Genomic DNA, 17,596 nt, shown 5'->3' on the forward strand with positions numbered 1-17,596 from the left:
AGAAACTAACACAACATTGTAAATTAACTACACTTCAAAAATAAACAAACATACATTCGTCTTGGAAGTAAGTTTATCTCGTCTACAAAGCTGTGCTGCTCTGTAACCACTGCATGTCCCCACCTCAGCACAGAGATGCACTGCAATTTACTTAAGAAGTCCTAATGGACACTGAGATCACTTTGGGGCTTTATTATTATAAACAGTGACGTACAATGACTTCTTACATATTTTGTCCACACAGGCTAGTATCTGTAAGACAGAGCCTATTTAAAAACAAAAAGCAAAAAAACAAAAACAATAAAAATTCCTGTAAGTTTTTTCTTTTTTTTTTGGTGAGGGAAAAAAAATTCAAAACCAGCAAAACCACAGAAGACCCAATGATCTAATTAAGCATTTAAATTTCTAATCCTGTTGTAGATAAGCAACTGGTTCTGACTACAGAGATTTAATTTACTATTCATTAGAGGATGGTGAAAGATTTTCCAAAGTAAGGAATTATATTTTGATTTTCAATTAACTTACTTTAAGACAAAAACACTTACAAATAGCGAAAGCTATTCACTGCCCGTGCAGGGAAGATGTGGGAGGTGCAGCAGCTCCCTACGTCTCCTAACAGCTGGACCAGAGCCCTGCTGCCCTCGGCGTCCAGCACTGGAGGCCACGCAGGGAAGATGCGGGAGGTGCAGCAGCTCCCTACGTCTCCTAACAGCTGGACCAGAGCCCTGCCGCCCTCAGCGGAAACAACTGCATAGTTCACACGCGCTGCAGGTGTATCCGCAGATGCTAATGGCTTACTCTCTGTTAATTACACACGTCTCAATTCCTAGGTTGTGACTCTCTGGCTTGATGCTGTGCACCAACCACCGTTCACGTTCACGACAATATTCCACATTTTCAGAGTAATGTGTGTGGCCTCGACATCCTCTCTACGTGATCTTCAGCAAGGAGACATTCAGACCACACCTCTGAAGGTAGGTGCGGGCAGAGATGAGACCACAAAGGGCTGGGCGTTGAGGGAAGAAAGGGAGGTTAACAGAGTCTGATGGGTGGATAGACTGTAGGACATTCATATACAGGCTTTTCCTAACCAAAGGAGGTATCTGAATGTGAAGAGAAGCCTCTGTGAGATAAACCATAACCTTGAAAAAATGGAATTACGTTTCCCTTTATCCCCTTCAGATAATCAAGCTACCAGGGTCCTTCTTCTCACCCCTTGGGCAGAGCCACCACCACAGAGGAGGAGGTGAGGCAGCACCAGCAAGATCAGGGAGCGCCCTGGCCCCCACCCCCCGACAGAGCACAGCCTTGTGTATACTGGGGAGAGAGGACAGCAAGTGCTGTCCAAAATGCCACACCTCAAGGAAAGGACCCTCCACATCCTGTTCCAGACAGTTAGCCTCTTGCCTGAAAACAAGTCAAAATACATTTTAAAAATGTAGCCATAAACCAATGAAACAAATATGAAATAAAAAAAGTCTGTAATTGAGTTTTGACTATATATTATACAATTATAATTTAATGCATCCTTTATGTAATACAAGTGAATAAATTATTTTTAAAACTGAGTAACATCCCTTTGAAAGTTTTGATATGAATATGCAGATTAACCATCAGTCTATACCTGAGGTACCCATCATATTAAATTAAAACAAAGACTAAAAATAGGCCTGCCAGAGAAATGGCAGATGAACCCAAGAACTCATCCATTACAAACATCTAAAAACGTGTGCTAAAATAAAGGAGAAATTTTAAAATGCATAGCTGAGCTCACTAAGAAGAAAAGAATCCATCTCCTGGTGTGAAAATCAAACAAAGCTTCCAAACCCGAAGGCAGCTCTTAAGCCTTGGGCTTACTCAGGATGTAGGGATTCCCAAGCTGGAAATGGGGCTCAGGCTGCAAACCCTAGGGCCACCCCAGGATCCACTCTGGGGTCTTGTAGAGGACAGACTGGAATCAGAAACCTAGGGACAACACATTCGGGACGCCCTCTCACTTCTTACACAAGAACTCTGTGAGTCCCTTCCAATAAATTCTAATTATACCTTGCAAAGGTGAACAGGAATTTGAAAATCTCTGTACATCCAAAAATAACCTTGATGGCAATGAAACATCTGAGGTGTGGTGAGCTGAGAATGCAGACTTGCTTGCTGCAAGGTGCCTGCTGGGGCAACGTCACAGCTGAAGACTCAACACTGTGGCCAATTATGAGGCCGTTTCTCCAAGATTCTCTGTGCATGGAATGTCACAGATGAAAAGATTTTAGGGAGAAAGTTGTTTCTGTTCTTTTCACCACAGACACTGAGGTCTGGACGGATGTGACGGCCAATTTCAGCAAAGACCCTGTCCTGTCTTGCCCCCCAGTTTATGAATAGCACTGTGCCCCTCATTTCTGACCCTGGCACCTCTAAAGCGTGTGTTCTGCCTGCTATGAAGTCCTTCCTAGGTTTTTTTTTTACGTCCAACAAATAATACACCCCGGTGAGGATGTAAAGAAAAGGGACCCTTATACACTGTTGGTAGGAATGTAGATTAGTGCAGCCACTGTAGCGAACAGCATGGAGGTTTCTCAAAAATCTGAAAATCAAATAAACATATTTTGGGAAAAAAGAAAATACTAACCTGAAAAGATACATGCACCCTAATTTTCACAGCATTGTTTACAATAGTCAAGATATGGAAAGAACCTAAGTGTCCATCAGCAGATGAACGAAAAAGAAAATGTAGTATATATACACAGTGGACTATGACTCAGTCACAAAAATGAATGAAGTCCTGCCACCTGCAGCAACATGGCTGGAACTGGAGGGCATTATGTTGTAAGTGAAATAAGTCAGACAGAGAAAGACAAATACTATTTGACATCACTTACATGTGGAATTTTAAAAACTACAACAGATTAGTGAATATAACAAAAAAGAAGTAGACTCACAGAGAGAACAAACTAGTGGTTACCAGTGGGGAGAGGGAAGGGGGGAAGGGGCAAGACAAGGATAGGAGATTAATAAGAGGTACAAACTATAATGTATAAAACAAGTAAGTGCGACTTCCCTGGTGGTCCTGTGGTTAAGACTCCACCTGCCAATGCAGGGGACACGGGTTTGATCCCTGGTCTAGGAAGATCGCACAAACCGTGGGGCAATTAAGCCCATGTGCCAGAGAGCCTGTGCTCTATAACAAGAGAAGCCACTACAATGAGAAGCCTGAGCACCACAACTAGAGAGTAGTCTCTGCTCGCTGCAACTTGAGAAAGTCCACAAGCAGCAATAAAGACCCAGCGCAGCCATAAATAAACAAATACAAATTTAAAAAATTATTTTAAAAATTTACTAAAAAAATAAGCCTCAAGGACATATTGCACAGCACAGGGAACACAGCTAATATTTTATAGTAACTATTAATGGAATATAGCCTTTAAAAATTGTAATCACTATGTTGAACACCTGCAACTTACCACCTCTGCCCCAGGAGGCTCTGCTCTGCCTTCCTGAACACACATTGCTGGGGCTGTTCTCTGCAATCTGGGCTGTTGGCACAGAGGGCAGTGCCAGAAAACCTGCATAGCTCCCAGGACAGAGCAAGCACCAGAGACGTGTTTAGAGTGAAGCCTGCTGACTGCAGGGCGCAGGCACCTCCTAATAACCCTTGGGCTGAGACATCCTGCAAGAGCGAGAAGCTGGGTACCTGACACCATTCCATAACACTTGCTGAAGATATGCACTTGCCCAGTGGGGCCTCACAGCTCTTTAAGTCCTTGAAACCCTTTAAAATGACCACCAACTAGAGCACGTGTGTTTTTGTACATAGTTTCCAAGTCAGAAATTCTTCTAAGTTTTGACAATGCCTGGACTAGATGGAGGAAAGGACAGTCAGAGGTCTGGTTCCTGGGAACTCACCACTGTGTCCCAGACTGAACTGGGGTCAGGGGAGAGGGAAGGTGCAGGGTTCCAAAGGGCCCCTGTGGTTCCGTTTCCCCCTGAGCTTCCATGACAGACTGTTCCTTACTAGGTCTGCTGTTGATCTCAGGATTTTGTGTGAATTTTCCAAGAGGGGATTGGGTTTCACCCCAAGTTAAATGTTGATGTGATTTCAATAAAAATCACTGAGTACCACAAACACCTACTCCAAATAAACCCAAGAGAGACATTTCAGTGGGGGTCTACACTTTCCAAAGGCAGGTATAGTTGTATGGAAAAAATCAAGTTGCTTAAAAGCACCAGGCACATCCTTAAGCACTTCCTCCTTGATACTGTGTGTGCTTAGACAGCTGTGGAACCCAGGGTCACACAGACCTGCCTAATTCCTTCAAAGCCCTTCTATTCAGTTGGCTTCTTGCAAAAATCAGAGCTAATTTACTGATATCTGTATGCAATCTTAAATCTCATATAAATAAACTAATTCTCAGGAGAGAATGTCAGCACTGGAAGGGTTCTTGGAGCTTAGAGACCTGGTGAGCAATACTTGCTGTCAATTCTGGAAGATAAACATGTGTTTGTATTAAAAATGAAAATAGCTTTCCCGAGTTCTGTGGAGAAATGAGTGTATTCTTAAAAAATCAATCTACTCTATTCACACAAGAATGTGAGAAGCAGCACTGTGTTACCACCTGAGCAGGTCTGGGCAGCAGCAGCTGCGCCCCCTCAAGGTCAGCGCCTGGCCTTCCAGCCTACATCCCAGGACTTTTCTAATAAGTTTAATGACTTTAAATCCTGTTTATACTTGCTGATTCCAGAACTGCCATCTCCAGCCCTGAGCTTAACTAGTACATTAAGTGCCTACTCAGCACTTGCACTGGGACATCTCATAAACCTCATAGATGGACTGTGTCCAGAACAGCGTTGTCACCATGCATGGGCACCTCCTGCTTCCTGCAGCTGCGTCAAGCCTCCTCCCACAGGGTCAGCCTGGCTTCCATGGTCTCTCAGACCCACATCTGACTCCCCAGAATCAGATCTCCTCTGACTGCTGCCCCGGAAGCTCCAGGGTTCCCTTCTTCGACTAGACAGAGCCCTCCCCGCCCACCCAGCCACATCACTCCTCTGCTGGGAACCTTCCCATCAGGTCCCCAGCCACGCTCCCCTTCTGTGAGGCTCCTGCCTTCAGGCCTTGGGGCCCTGAAAGCTTTGGCTCGAGGGCTTCCCTGGCTCTGTCCGCCAGCACTGTGTACTCACTCCCCCAGGGCTCTTGCTGATTCTGTGATGCTCCGCGATGGAGGAAACGATGTTATGGCTAGCCTCAGCATCGTTTGCCCACGATGCCAGCTTGTTCAGTGACCGTATAAATCACTGGAACTGGAATGACACGGGGCAAAGGCTTCTAGGAGACAGAAGTCTGGAACCTTCTGAACTCTGAGGGGCACTATTCAACCCACAATTCTGGGTCCATCCAAATGACCTATCATGTTTGAGTCAGTATCCAGACTTTTCAGACATTCAAGGATTAAAAAAATAAAAAAATCGGTCTTCCTGTGTACCCTTTCTTTCTTGGCAAACTACTGGAGGACGTGCTGTAGTAAAATACAGGAGTAAACAAGCTCTAACACAGGAAAGCAATGCCTGAAAGTCACCAGAACACCCTGGGCTGCAGGCTGGGAACAGGGCCTGTCTAGACTGGTACCAAGGCATACAGCTCAGAAACACAGCTGTCAGTCGCCACAATGCGGACCGTGAATGCAAAAAACAATGTCACAGAGAAGTTGCCGCAGCAGCAAACACGAAGCATCCAGCATCAAGACTCGCTTAAAAAGATGGCACCATTAGCAAGAGCCCACAGCACTCAATGTCTCTGCAAACTGGAGGCGAGTAAGTCAAAGCAGTGACCTGGCTGACTGTCCTGGCACCTGATAGCTGGGGCTCCTCTGACAGAAGTCAGGACCGAGAGACAGGTCCGAAACTTTGCAGAGGAATCCAATTGGTGCACAGGATTTGTGAATCAACTATTTCTGTATTGTTCCCTTTTGAATTTTGATTAGGAAACAGAGGTTGAAATATATTAACGTTACAAAGTAGCCAAAACCAAAACTAAACGAGTAATATGAGCAAAATTTATGGTATTAGCGCAGACTTCATAGGGACACAAGTGAGCTGAATCATCATTTGTCATAGCAAGAAAGACGTCAGAGAAAATCTAGAGCTGGTAAATCCAGAAACAGTGCTATAAACGCATTATTCAGAGATATGAAGGAATCCTCAAAAACTCGCAACAGTTAAAGCATTTATTATTTGCCTTGAAAATATATGTATTACTTTGGGACACTTCCACGACAGACAAACCCCACCTTCTGGGAACTGCTGTATGGCAAGTTAAGAGTACAAACAAAGTAAGCTCCAGTTCTGACAAGGGTTATGGAAACACAGAACAGAGTATGTGAGAAAAGGATTAACTAGAGGGAAGGACACCGTGCAAGGCCAGGGAAGACCTGACCTGAGCAGCGACAGCTCCGAGGAGGAGCATTTCAGGCCGACGAGGAGCCAGCGCAGGAGCCCTGGGGTCAGAACCCACCTAGCACAGGAAGAACAGTGTGACAGAGCAGGGCAAGGTGGAGGGTGGAGGCAAGTTTCTGGAATTTAAATGGCATGGGAAATCAAGAGAACGGATGGGTAGGGAGGTGGCAGGGCAGTTTCCACTGACCGCCAGAGGAAGCACAGGCTACAGGAAGGCTCACCAGGACTGACGGGGGCTGCAACAGATGACAAGGTCGAGTAGCGTTACGCGGTGAGGAGTGTCAGATTTGAAAGAGGCCCTGAACGTGATCCCCAAGGATGCGCAGCAAGATGAGGGAATCGGGCAGAGAAAACTGAGGTGACGCCTGATGCTCTAGCCTGAATGCCAAAGTGAAGGCTTGGTGCTGTGCCCTCAAACAGGGATACTGGGGGGAAGGGGGCCAAGACGAGAGTCCTGCTCTGGATGCACTCAAGTTAGGGGGTGATGGTGAGAAGGCAGGTGTGGCGGGGGCTGGAAACACACAGACACTTCCTACCACAACAATACACTGTAAATGCTGGAGTCTTAATGAAACAGGTCTTTGCTATAACGTTAAAGTTTGTAGGGCTATCATACTAATAAAAAAGGAGTAAATAAAATAAGAATACTCATATTCAGGTAAGTCTCTTAAGTAATTTTGGGATAGACCAAGGGTTGGTAAATTTTTCCTACAGAAACCCAGGTAGTAATTATGTTAGGGTCATGGATCAAGCAGCAATACCAAGGATATTATACAGGCACTTAATAGTGAGTAAAAACAAATTCCCACATATTTTTAAATTGCTGAAGTTCAAAATACAGTAAAAAATAATTGAGTGCAGGGTTTTTTTTTTGGGGGGGGAGGGGCACAGGTCCATTAGTGGGAAGAATACAATTCCTTTTACACAGTAAAACTTCCATTGAATTGGGGTTCATAGTGTCCCCATCACCAAGACGACTGTAAAGCTCATGGTCGCACACACAGGTGGTGGGCTGGATTCTGTCTGCAGGCTGTGGTATGTCACCTGGGAGAGTGTCATACACCTAGCATTTTCTACTTACTCTGAAGCTAAAACACGTTCCCCTCCACAAGTGGAATTTTTGTTTTAAAAAAGTCAACTGCAGATCTTACTTCCCTGACCAGGGATGGAACCCTCGGCCCCTGCAGTGGGAGCAGGGAGTCTTAACCACTGGACCACCAGGAAATTTCCCAGCCCAGTGCTCAAGGGAAAAAACCCCGAACAAAAGGAGATCTGTTCTGCTGTCATCAAACTGGAAGAGGAAAATCTGAAGACTTCTGTAGTGACGCTGAGAATATCTCACTTGTAAAGCCGGGAAACCACTCAAGGGAATCAGTTTTAGACATGTGAACATGAGACTCTGGAACTTTAAGGCCAGTGTTGAAAAGTAATCGCTCTATTTTTTGCAAATACAAGTTATTTCTCAGGATGCCCTGTCTCCAACCATTACTTAGAGTCTTCATCAGTGACCCTCAAGCAAAATGATCTGAATATTTTATACTGTGCTTCGGTTCTGGAGACAAGTTACATAAGAATGGATTCTGGAGAGTCTGGGTGGAGAAGGCAGGAGGCTCAAGTGTGTGACCAGGAGCCCAGGGTGAGGTGAGGCTGGGGGGGGGGAGTGGGGGGTGACTTGGGGAAGGACATCTGCTCCAGGGCATTGTTAGGATCCCACGAGAGCGGAGAACAGAGTCTCCAGAAGGGCTGCACTTGGGAGGGCAGACAAAGCATCTCAGAGCAGGTGTGAATGGTGTGGAGAAGGGGCGCCCGGTGCTGGGACTAGAGGTCTGGACAGAGCTGCCAAAGTAAGCAGGGTGAGGGGTGAAGGGGAAGGTGAAAAGAAAGAGGCTCAGCAAAAGGAATCCAGCAAGGAACATGCCACGTAGACAGCAAGGAAATGAGTCCAGCAAGGAACATGCCACGTAGACAGCAAGGAACTGAGTCTGGAAGGAAACAGAACCCAAGCAACCTTTTGAGTTTTTGGGCCACAGACGAATCTGGAGAGACAGGAATTCAATCGAGCACAAAGAAAGGAAGTAAAGCAAGCAATGAGATGGAAGGGATAATGCTGAGCAGGGTCAGGAACCAGGCCTGTGTGTCTGCTTCAGCACAGCCTGGGAGAGCTCAGGATGGCTTCGCAGTTTCAAATGGTTCAAAAATAAAACCAAAACCCATCCAATAAAACAATTTCATGATGCAAATATTCTATGAAATTCAAATTCCGGTGTCCATAAATCAAGCTCTATGAGGCCCCGTTACACGCCTCTGTTCCCAACAGTCAGTGCAGCTTTCACACTCCACCAGAAGCAGCCGCAGAGAGCACTCAGTCACCACGCTAGAAGCGCTTACATCTGGACCTTTACAGGAGAGGTCTGCAAACCTTGCTGAAGAGCTTAGAAAACAAACTGAGGACCCAAACACCACTCCTATCAAGCTGGTACATTTTAAACTGTAAGGAACGGAACAGTCATAGTTGAAAAAAATCAAAGTAAGGAGAAGATGGGACAGGAGGTGGACGTGATCATGCTGAATGCCAAAGAGAAACCTAGATTAAAACAAAACAGAGAAAATGACAGACATGGAAGAAAAAGATGATCCAAAATAAGGAAGCTGGCATCTTTTAAAAGACAGTTAGAGGTACAAAATAATTTCTCTGAAATGAGAACAGAATCTTTGACTGAAAAGGATATGCAATAAATTCCAGGAAAACTGAGGACTTCATTGTAAGTTATTAAAATTTAAGAACAAAGAAAGAATTCTTAAGGCATCCAATCAGAAAGAGTAGGCTCTTAAGGAGGGAGATGGATCTGGCCACTCTCTCCCTTTTCACAGCAACACTAAGCAATGCTCCCAAGTTCCAAGCAAGTGTGAGTAAGTGTACTATTCTCAGCCAAATTGCTATTTATGTCAAAGGGCAACACAGACATTTTCGAACATGAGATCTCAGAGAACAGCACCCAGGAGCAACTAATGAAAAACAAACGACTAACCCACACAACTAGTCAGTGGCAAAAGTCAGGCAACCTAGGTTTCTCTGAGAGGAAGGACCATGTGAAATTCCAGTTTACAAAGATATATCAGAGAAAGAATAAGCAACCCAAGAATTTTATACCCAGACAATTTTTCCTTTCTACACCAGGGTCAAAGGCAGGCACTTTTAAAGTACATATGAAATAGAAACCTTACAAAAAACCTACTTGTTTATGAAATTCTAATGACCAAGAAATAAATCAGATAAAGAACCCAAACAGAGATGCTCTGACAAAAAACTTAACCCAAAGAACTCAGAATAATCAACCAGGGAATTATGGTTACAGAACTGAACATAAATACTACTTGTAACTCTCACAATCTAAGCGTATTTCTTTAAAAAAACAAAAACAAAAAACAAGTTAGGGAAGGGGTGAAGGGAAGGTATTTTAATGACGACTTAATTTTCTCTAGTTTCTTAGTTGATTAATAATGTCTAAGATAAAAAATAAAAAGCTTAAGAAAAAAAAAAAAACCACACCCTACAATTCCAACCTCTCTAATGTTCTCCTAACCTTTAGAACTGAATTCTTGGAAGAAACTTTTATCTGAAGTTCAGGAATTACTTCACTTTGATTTTGATTATAGGTTCTTCAGCCAAATTCAAGTAAAATTATAAAGCTTATTTCCACTTTAACACAAATATTTCTATCTACACATCAATTTTTAAGAACATTTTTTCATCAAAATTATCTTTGTATCCTAAAGATATGAGCTTCTTTTTTCCCCCTTTGTCCCCACGATTACCTCAGTCTTTTCCACTGTCAATGATGTTCACCTAATGTTAAAAATGGCTATTTCTGGATGGTAGCATCTTGGATAATATTTTTACTTTCCCCCTTCTACTTCTCTTGAATTACAATAAAGCCATTTCTAAAGGAGAGTATGGAAGGTAAGTAAACCATTTCAAGGCCATGACTTTGCAGGGAAAAAAATGCTAAAACCAACAGCAAAACCACATTTTAAAAACTGGGAAGAAGCAAGAAAATATCTACTGCACCCATGTGATATGGTTTAATTTCACTTAGGCTATTTATAGAACATTAAAAGAACTGAGTTGGCATTTTAAAAAAACCACATCCTATAATAGTGGGTAGTATTTCAACATTACTGCTTCCTGCATAATTAATTTTATTTATTATGCTCTTTGGTAAGGATTTATAGCTAAATAGCATAAGACAGCCAAATAAGAACAGCTAACAGCATGAATGACAGTTCACTGTCAGACTAATAAGTGAGAGAGATTAAGTTTCATATATCTATATTTAAGGAATTTGGAGAAAAAATTCTTTTAAAATAAAAACAGATACTTTTCTTCCTAGACTGCCAAATCTAGGAAAATCTCTGATAAGCAGAAAGTAAATAACAAAGGACAACTGAGTACATTCTAATGTGATTATTAAACACCAAGTCATATAAAAAGACAGAAAATCTTAGAGATTCCAGCTACCTAAATGGGCCCAGCAGGTGGGCACCACAGCCTTTGTTTTTTGGGATAAAAGCTGCTACAGGGACTGCTTCAGCCTCAACAGAATACACAGAGAGCTGACAAAACAGTCCTGTCATTAAATCACAGAACTGCAAAGAATTAACTCAGGATACCAGTGTTTCAAAATAAGCATCACCCAAATCTGTATTTTTTCTGAGAAGGTTTAAAGGAGTACAAATGGCCCAGGAAGGAGTCACTCTCCTTTCCCTGTACTTTCTTCTTCCAGGTCCTCTTCTGAGGGCACCGTGAGTACCAGTTTCTAACCTGTCTTTCCACTTCTGAATTGCATGCTGATGGTCTTCACACCAAAACCTATTCCTGGGCCTTCTGCCCTCACCCACACCAGGCGCCCCAGGCAGGGCTCCCGCTCCTCTCTTGACTCCAGCAGCTCACCACACACGTGCATGCCCTGATGCTTATTCCATTAGCCTTCCCTGAAGGGCACAGAGGGCAGCTCGGCCTTGTGCTACTAATAAAAATCGTTTTTACAATGAACATTATTTTTCTTTTTAACTATTTATTTGGTTGCTCTGGGTCTTAGCTGCAGCATGTGGGATCTAGCTCCCTGACCAGGGATCAAACCCAGGCCCCCTGCATTGGGAGCACTGAGTCCTAGCCACTGGACCACCAGGTGGTGGTGACGGTTTAGCTGCTCAGTCATGTCCGACTCTTGCGACCCCATGGACAACAGCTTGCCAGGCGCCTCTGTCCATGGGATTCTCCAGGCAAGAGTACTGGAGTGGGTTGCCATTTCCTTCTCCAGGAGATCTTCCTGACACAGGAATCAAACCCAGATCTCCAGAATTGCAGGCAGATTCTTTACCAACTGAGCTATAAGGGAAGTCCCACAGTGAACATTCTTCTAGCTCAATCTTTACACATATATTTGTAGAAATATAGGGGAAATAAAGGAGAAATTCTGGGTCAAAGGCAGGTGCATTTTAGTTCTGGTCTACACTGTCCACTTGCCCCCCACTCTGCTGGATACAAGTCTACCCTCTCACCAGCAACAAGTGAGTGCTGTCAACCTTGTCCTTTGCTTATGTGACAGCTGAAAAATGGCATGTCACTGTAGGGTCATTTGCATCTTTTTATTTAATCTGTGATTACTAAGAAATTAAAAAAGGTATACACAAAAGAACATTTTCTATAGCCCAGAAACTTCTATTTTATCTTAAGATATATAATTTAAAAGTATTCTCATGTTCCTGAAAATGGATATTTTTTTATCATAATGAAGTCTCAGATTCTTCATATATTTGCTACAGCCTGATTTTAAAAAAATGTTGGATTTTATATTCCGTGGAGGTTAGGTTCTAAAGTCAGCAGATACAATGCCATTTGAGTGAGCAGCAAGGGTAAACCTTTAAAAAAAAATTGTATGGTCATTTTTACCTTTGTGAATTATTCATACTATAGTTCATTTTTTCTACTGGACTGTAAGTTTTTTTTCCTACTTGACTATAAAAGCTGTTTGTGTATTATCAGTTTTTTCTGCTTTCTTGATGGTTTTATTTTTTTCTGTTAGTTAAATATCATGTCTGTTGGTTTAAATAGATGATTTTTTATCTGTTAAAGTATACTTACTTTCCTGAGACTCTCACATCTGGCACTTAAACCTGGAAGTGATCCTGCTGTTAGATAAAAGGCGAGGTTTTAATGGGATCTTTTCTGAATAGCTTTTTCCTGACACCATGCTTTTCATAAGCCAGCTCTTCCTTGTCTGAACCTGTCTCTGGGGGGCTCGTTCATTCTCTCCCTCTGAAGAGTCTCCTGGGGTTTGTGCTGGGGAGGCCCCAGGAAGCACTAACACACCAGGCCAGAACATTCCTCCTTAGATGGCTGAGCCTTCTGCTTTTACCAGCAGAGTTTTTAACTTTTAAACATTTTCCAGTTAAATGTACCGGAATGTAGGTATTTAATTAAAATGTATGCACACAGATGAAATCTGGGTGGGAAAAGAGAATGGCTGCTTCTGTGAAAATGAAACTGAATCCTTTAAAAGATGGGTTAAAACACCAATTGCTTAAAATACAAAAACAATAAACTGCTGTGGAACCCAAGGAGGGAGAAAGAACTGTGAAAATGCAGAAGGAAGATACCACAAGCCTGGGGTTCTGCTCTTGATGTACACCTCACCTCACTGAACCCAGGCTGGCCGTGGTGAGTACGCCTGTCAGAGGCAAGAGTGTGGCCCAGGCCAAAAGTGAGTCAACAGGGGCACACGTTCAGGTACGTAAGGACGGAGCATTTTCAGACCTGTTTTAATCACACGCTTTCCTTAAATCACCAAATAATTCAGACCTCCCAAGGACTCCTATTATAACACACCACGTGATTATCTTATGGGCCACATCAGATGTGGCCCTTTATTGTGCCTCTCTTTCAAATTTTTCATATTCTTGCTTGCTAATTTTTAAGAATCTAACCACAAATAAAAACAAACTTCTTTGAGAACCCAAGTATAGCTATCTGTATTTACTTCTTCTAAGCATTTTTCTGATCCAGAGCCAAATTCTAGCCCAGGGCTCTTCCTGGGAATACCCAGGGCACCTCTCCCATCCTAAGACTCTTGGATGCTAGATGGGTTGTTGTCATGGCAAACCAAGGGGCTGATCCTCGAGGGAGGGCTCTCAGGGAACGTTTCCTTCACTACGTGCTGTCCCCGCATCCCTCTTCACAGGCAAGTTCCAGGAAGGCGCCAAGGGGTCGTGCACACTACCCATTCACGTCCTACCAGGAAGGAATCTGGTTTTTGTCCTCCTCATTTCAATAAAACTGGTCTCGCTCCTGGAACATTGCATTTAAATCTGTGTGAAATCTGAAGGATGTTTCAGAGCCTGCTCCCCAGCCTCTAGGCAGAGCTGATTACTGCTGAGTACAGTCTCTACAGAGGAGCTCTGTGACCTACCTCTGACCCAGAGCCTGTGATTCCTCCTGCACCCTCAGCAGAGGTCTGATGCAGGCACCTGTGAGTAGCATCTGGCTTGCTGCGTGTTTTGCTGGACTGCCTTATATTTTTACAAAATACAAATCTGTGAGTTGAGATGTTTCACCCAAACATGCTAGATTCCTTGCTTCTCTGGAATACCTAGAAGTTGGTCCCTATCCTTGCCATGTCTAATCAGCCACACATTTTGTCAGCACCACCTCCTTCATCTCTGCGGACTCGGGCAGATGTGAGGCTGCCCTCAGTGCAGGGTGTGTCCAGGCAAGACCCCCCCAGAGGCCCTCTCCTACTCATGTCTGTCACTGTTGCACGTGTGAAGGCGATGAAGTGAAGTCAAAGTCACTTAGTCGTGTCTGACTCTTTGCGACCCAATGGACTATACAGTCCATGGAATTCTCCAGGCCAGAATACTGGAATGGGTAGCCTCTCCCTTCTCCAGGGGATTTTCCCAACCCAGGGGTCGAACCCAGGTCTCCTGCATACAGGTGGATTCTTTACCAGCTGGGCCACCAGAGAATGATGATCATCAAAACAAGTATTTTGTTGAGGGGAAGAGCCAGTTACTAACGGTGCCCCCTGACTGGAGTATCTCCATCTGGGGTCATGGGTCAGGCAGGGAACCAAGACTTCTCACCTATGAACTGGTTCACAGCAGTTGCAAAGAGCAAGGGTGAGATTATACTGGGGTCGGGGAAGAGGCTGCCATGAGTCACCCTGGCCTCAGGGGCCCCCTGGTGGGGGCCCCTTTCACCCTGTCATTACTTGGCCCAGACCACGGGACCTTGCAGTGAAATCCCGAGTCACTGAGCAGCTTCTCTTGCTAGGCTACTCCCCTGCCCAGTCCTACAGGGTCTCTATACACACTGAGCCATTACCAATATCACAGTTAACTGCATGTACACTAGTGATAAGCAGCGAGAATAACCAGGTAACTGCCACTCAATCCCGAATTTCTATTCCTTCCCAATTTAAGACAGTTTGATAGCTCTAGGAATCTAGTGGAGGTGCAGGGACAGTGCACTGAACTTATGGAAATTCAAGGATGGGTCTGAAAAGAGACAGCAAGGAAGACGGAAACTGGAGATGTCTCACTCAGCGGCTTGCACCTTGGGCTGAGGCAGCAGCAGATTCACCTGTGCGGGCTGTCTACACAGAAAGCCCCTGGGGAGTGATTTACAAAATGCTGCAGGCATTTCTGCTTATTATGACAGGTCCACCACACCCCAAGCCCAAACCCTAACCAGCAGGTGAGATGAAACAGGGCCAGATCTGCTCTTTGATTTGAACATTTAGAGAAATTTCATTTGACTTGATTTAAGCATTAAACATGTTACCCGAGTTCTCTAAGAGGTTTTTTTATAAGGACATATGCATTAAGTTCACTAAAGCAACTTATTTCTGAAGTCTAAAAATGTTAATTTAGGACATCAAAATTACATATTATTGCATGCCAGTGCCAGACAGGAAGTACATAAGGACACAGTTATCATTTTTAACAAAAGCTTCATTCCCCCAAAGCAAGCACTTTATACATTTTAAAACGGAATTAACCTCAGGCTGACCCTCTAATCGCTGAGAGTGACAAGCTTTATAGATGGATTCATTGTATCAGATACCAGATGTAGGCTGAACAGAATTCCTGTGGCTTTGCTAAAGGTTCTTCTCTCATTCAATATTTAACCTCTGAATAAAATAATTTTAAAAAGACCTGGTAGTAAGACCAAGGTTAAATACTTTCAAATAATTTCTTGAATAAAACTTCAAGATTTGCATTCTATTAGTAATCTTAAGATTAAGAAGAGTAGCAATCAGAGAGAATACGTAGGAACCGAAAACAATTCCAAGGTGCATATTAGACACTGTTTTAAGCCCTGTCGTCTTTTTCAGCAAAGTGACCATGGCAGACAACACTACACGTCCACCAATGTCTGTTCTCCCTGCTCTTCGTAACAGAACTGATTTTATTTAGGGCAGCAATGTGTCCAAATGAAAGTCCATTCCCCAGCCTATGCTGTAGGATGGGAAGACCATATGACACTGCTTTCTGCTCTTGCCCTTCCTCTTCATCCATCCTGGAATGCAGGGCTGATGCTGGTGATAGGGCAGCCACTTGCCAATATGAAGCAACAAGCAAGAGGATGAGGCCACACGCTAAGGATGCACAACATAAAGGTTCCTCATGGCACCTCTACCAGACCTGCCCGCCAGCTTTCATATTTTTTTGACACCCTGCTGGGAAGCGCACAACAAAATACTCACAGTCAGTGGTGTACTCCACCTGGGAGGGCTGCACGGCTGCACCATCCGCCGTGGGTGGGGTGGGGGCAGGACTGTCGGCCTGGGCTTTACGGACCAGGGCTGCAAGGGGGTGATCAGGGTCTACCACCTTCAAAGGCTGCAGAGAGAGAAGATGCCAGGTCACACCATTTCCTGCATTCTGAGTCACGCAAAACCCTTCTGTGGCAAGGTTCATCTCAACTTTAGAACAGTATCTATGCTTCAGAAAAACCTCAGCACATGCATGTAAATGTGCGTGCACACAAGGAGGTCCTGACTAATTGTGGCTGAGATCTCTAGCTGGTCGTGAGATCCAGGGGAAGTGAATAAATGAATCACTTCACTCTTCCTAATGACATGAGGCAAAGTAAGGATGGGAGACAGGACTAGACTGCTGCTGAGAAAAGTGTCAGCCTCCAAATTCACTCAAAATCTCAAACTGTGTGACTCCTCAAAACAATTTCTCATTTTTAATCACCAACAGCTTTGAAGGTCCAATCGATGAGCTGCACTGTGTGACTGCTGAAAAGATAAGCTTAGGTCTGAGGGACCCGTTTTCTCACATCACAAATGGCAGCATGAGGGGTCTGGATTAACTCCTAATGATAAGGATGAAAAAAAATATATAGGTTTTTAGGTAACATTATGTTTCCTGTGACAGATGGTTTCAAGCAGCACATACTCTGTGCACCTATGAAATCCTCTCATAATAAAATCTGTATGAAAAACCCATTTTCTAAGTCTTAACCAACATTTTACTCATTCTAAATATCCCAAATAGTAAAAAAATTCCAAATATAATAAAATGAAAACAATATGCATGTGATTATATAAAACAGGACATATAAGAAATAAAGGGACCAAATCCTTTGCTGCCAAGTCAAACAAAACAGCAAAATATACCTCAATGATCGTAAAACGAAATAGAGCTATTACACAAAAACATGCTTAACAACTTCCAAGGTTAAATTAGCAGTTTTGTTCTGTAAGGAGACCAGCACCTTCATGAGCTCCTCCAGGCGGTTGCACTTCTTTGAGGCGAAGAGGGACGGGTGCAGGTAACTGCCGTCCTCCTCATCGTCGTCATCTTCATTGTCAGAGCTGACGCCGGACTCTGAAAGCAAAGCACATTTCAAGACTTTAAGGTACAAATATACTGTGTGGGAACGTAGGGACAGAGGCAGAACTATGTGCTGCCATTCCTCGGTTATCTGTCCAAATAATCTCTCTGGGAAAAACTCCCCATCTTACTGCCCCCGAAGTCACTCAACAGCAAGGCAGGTGGTGAGAAAGGCGTGGCCAAGTGGCACCTCCCCTCTGGCATTTATTGGTCAGGGGCCACTGAATATTCACATTTTTTACAAAAG

The 17,596-nt window shown here is 43.8% G+C and overlaps 1 protein-coding gene across 8 annotated transcripts in view; it reads right to left on the bottom strand.

The window, feature by feature from the left end:
• LOC120871550 (splicing factor SWAP) overlaps window positions 1-17,596 on the bottom strand; it is an 80,070-nt gene that overhangs the window by 45,187 nt on the left and 17,287 nt on the right. For all 8 annotated transcript variants that reach the window (XM_040251582.1, XM_040251581.1, XM_040251579.1 and 5 more), the window contains 2 exons: window positions 17,231-17,343; window positions 16,212-16,347 (listed from right to left, as the gene is read on the bottom strand). In XM_040251582.1, coding sequence (XP_040107516.1) covers window positions 16,212-16,347; window positions 17,231-17,343 — 249 coding nt within the window. The remainder of the gene's footprint in view (window positions 1-16,211; window positions 16,348-17,230; window positions 17,344-17,596) is intronic.

This window comes from Oryx dammah, unplaced genomic scaffold, assembly GCF_014754425.2.
Source record: "Oryx dammah isolate SB20612 unplaced genomic scaffold, SCBI_Odam_1.1 HiC_scaffold_12, whole genome shotgun sequence".
Classification (NCBI taxonomy): Eukaryota; Metazoa; Chordata; class Mammalia; order Artiodactyla; family Bovidae; genus Oryx; species Oryx dammah.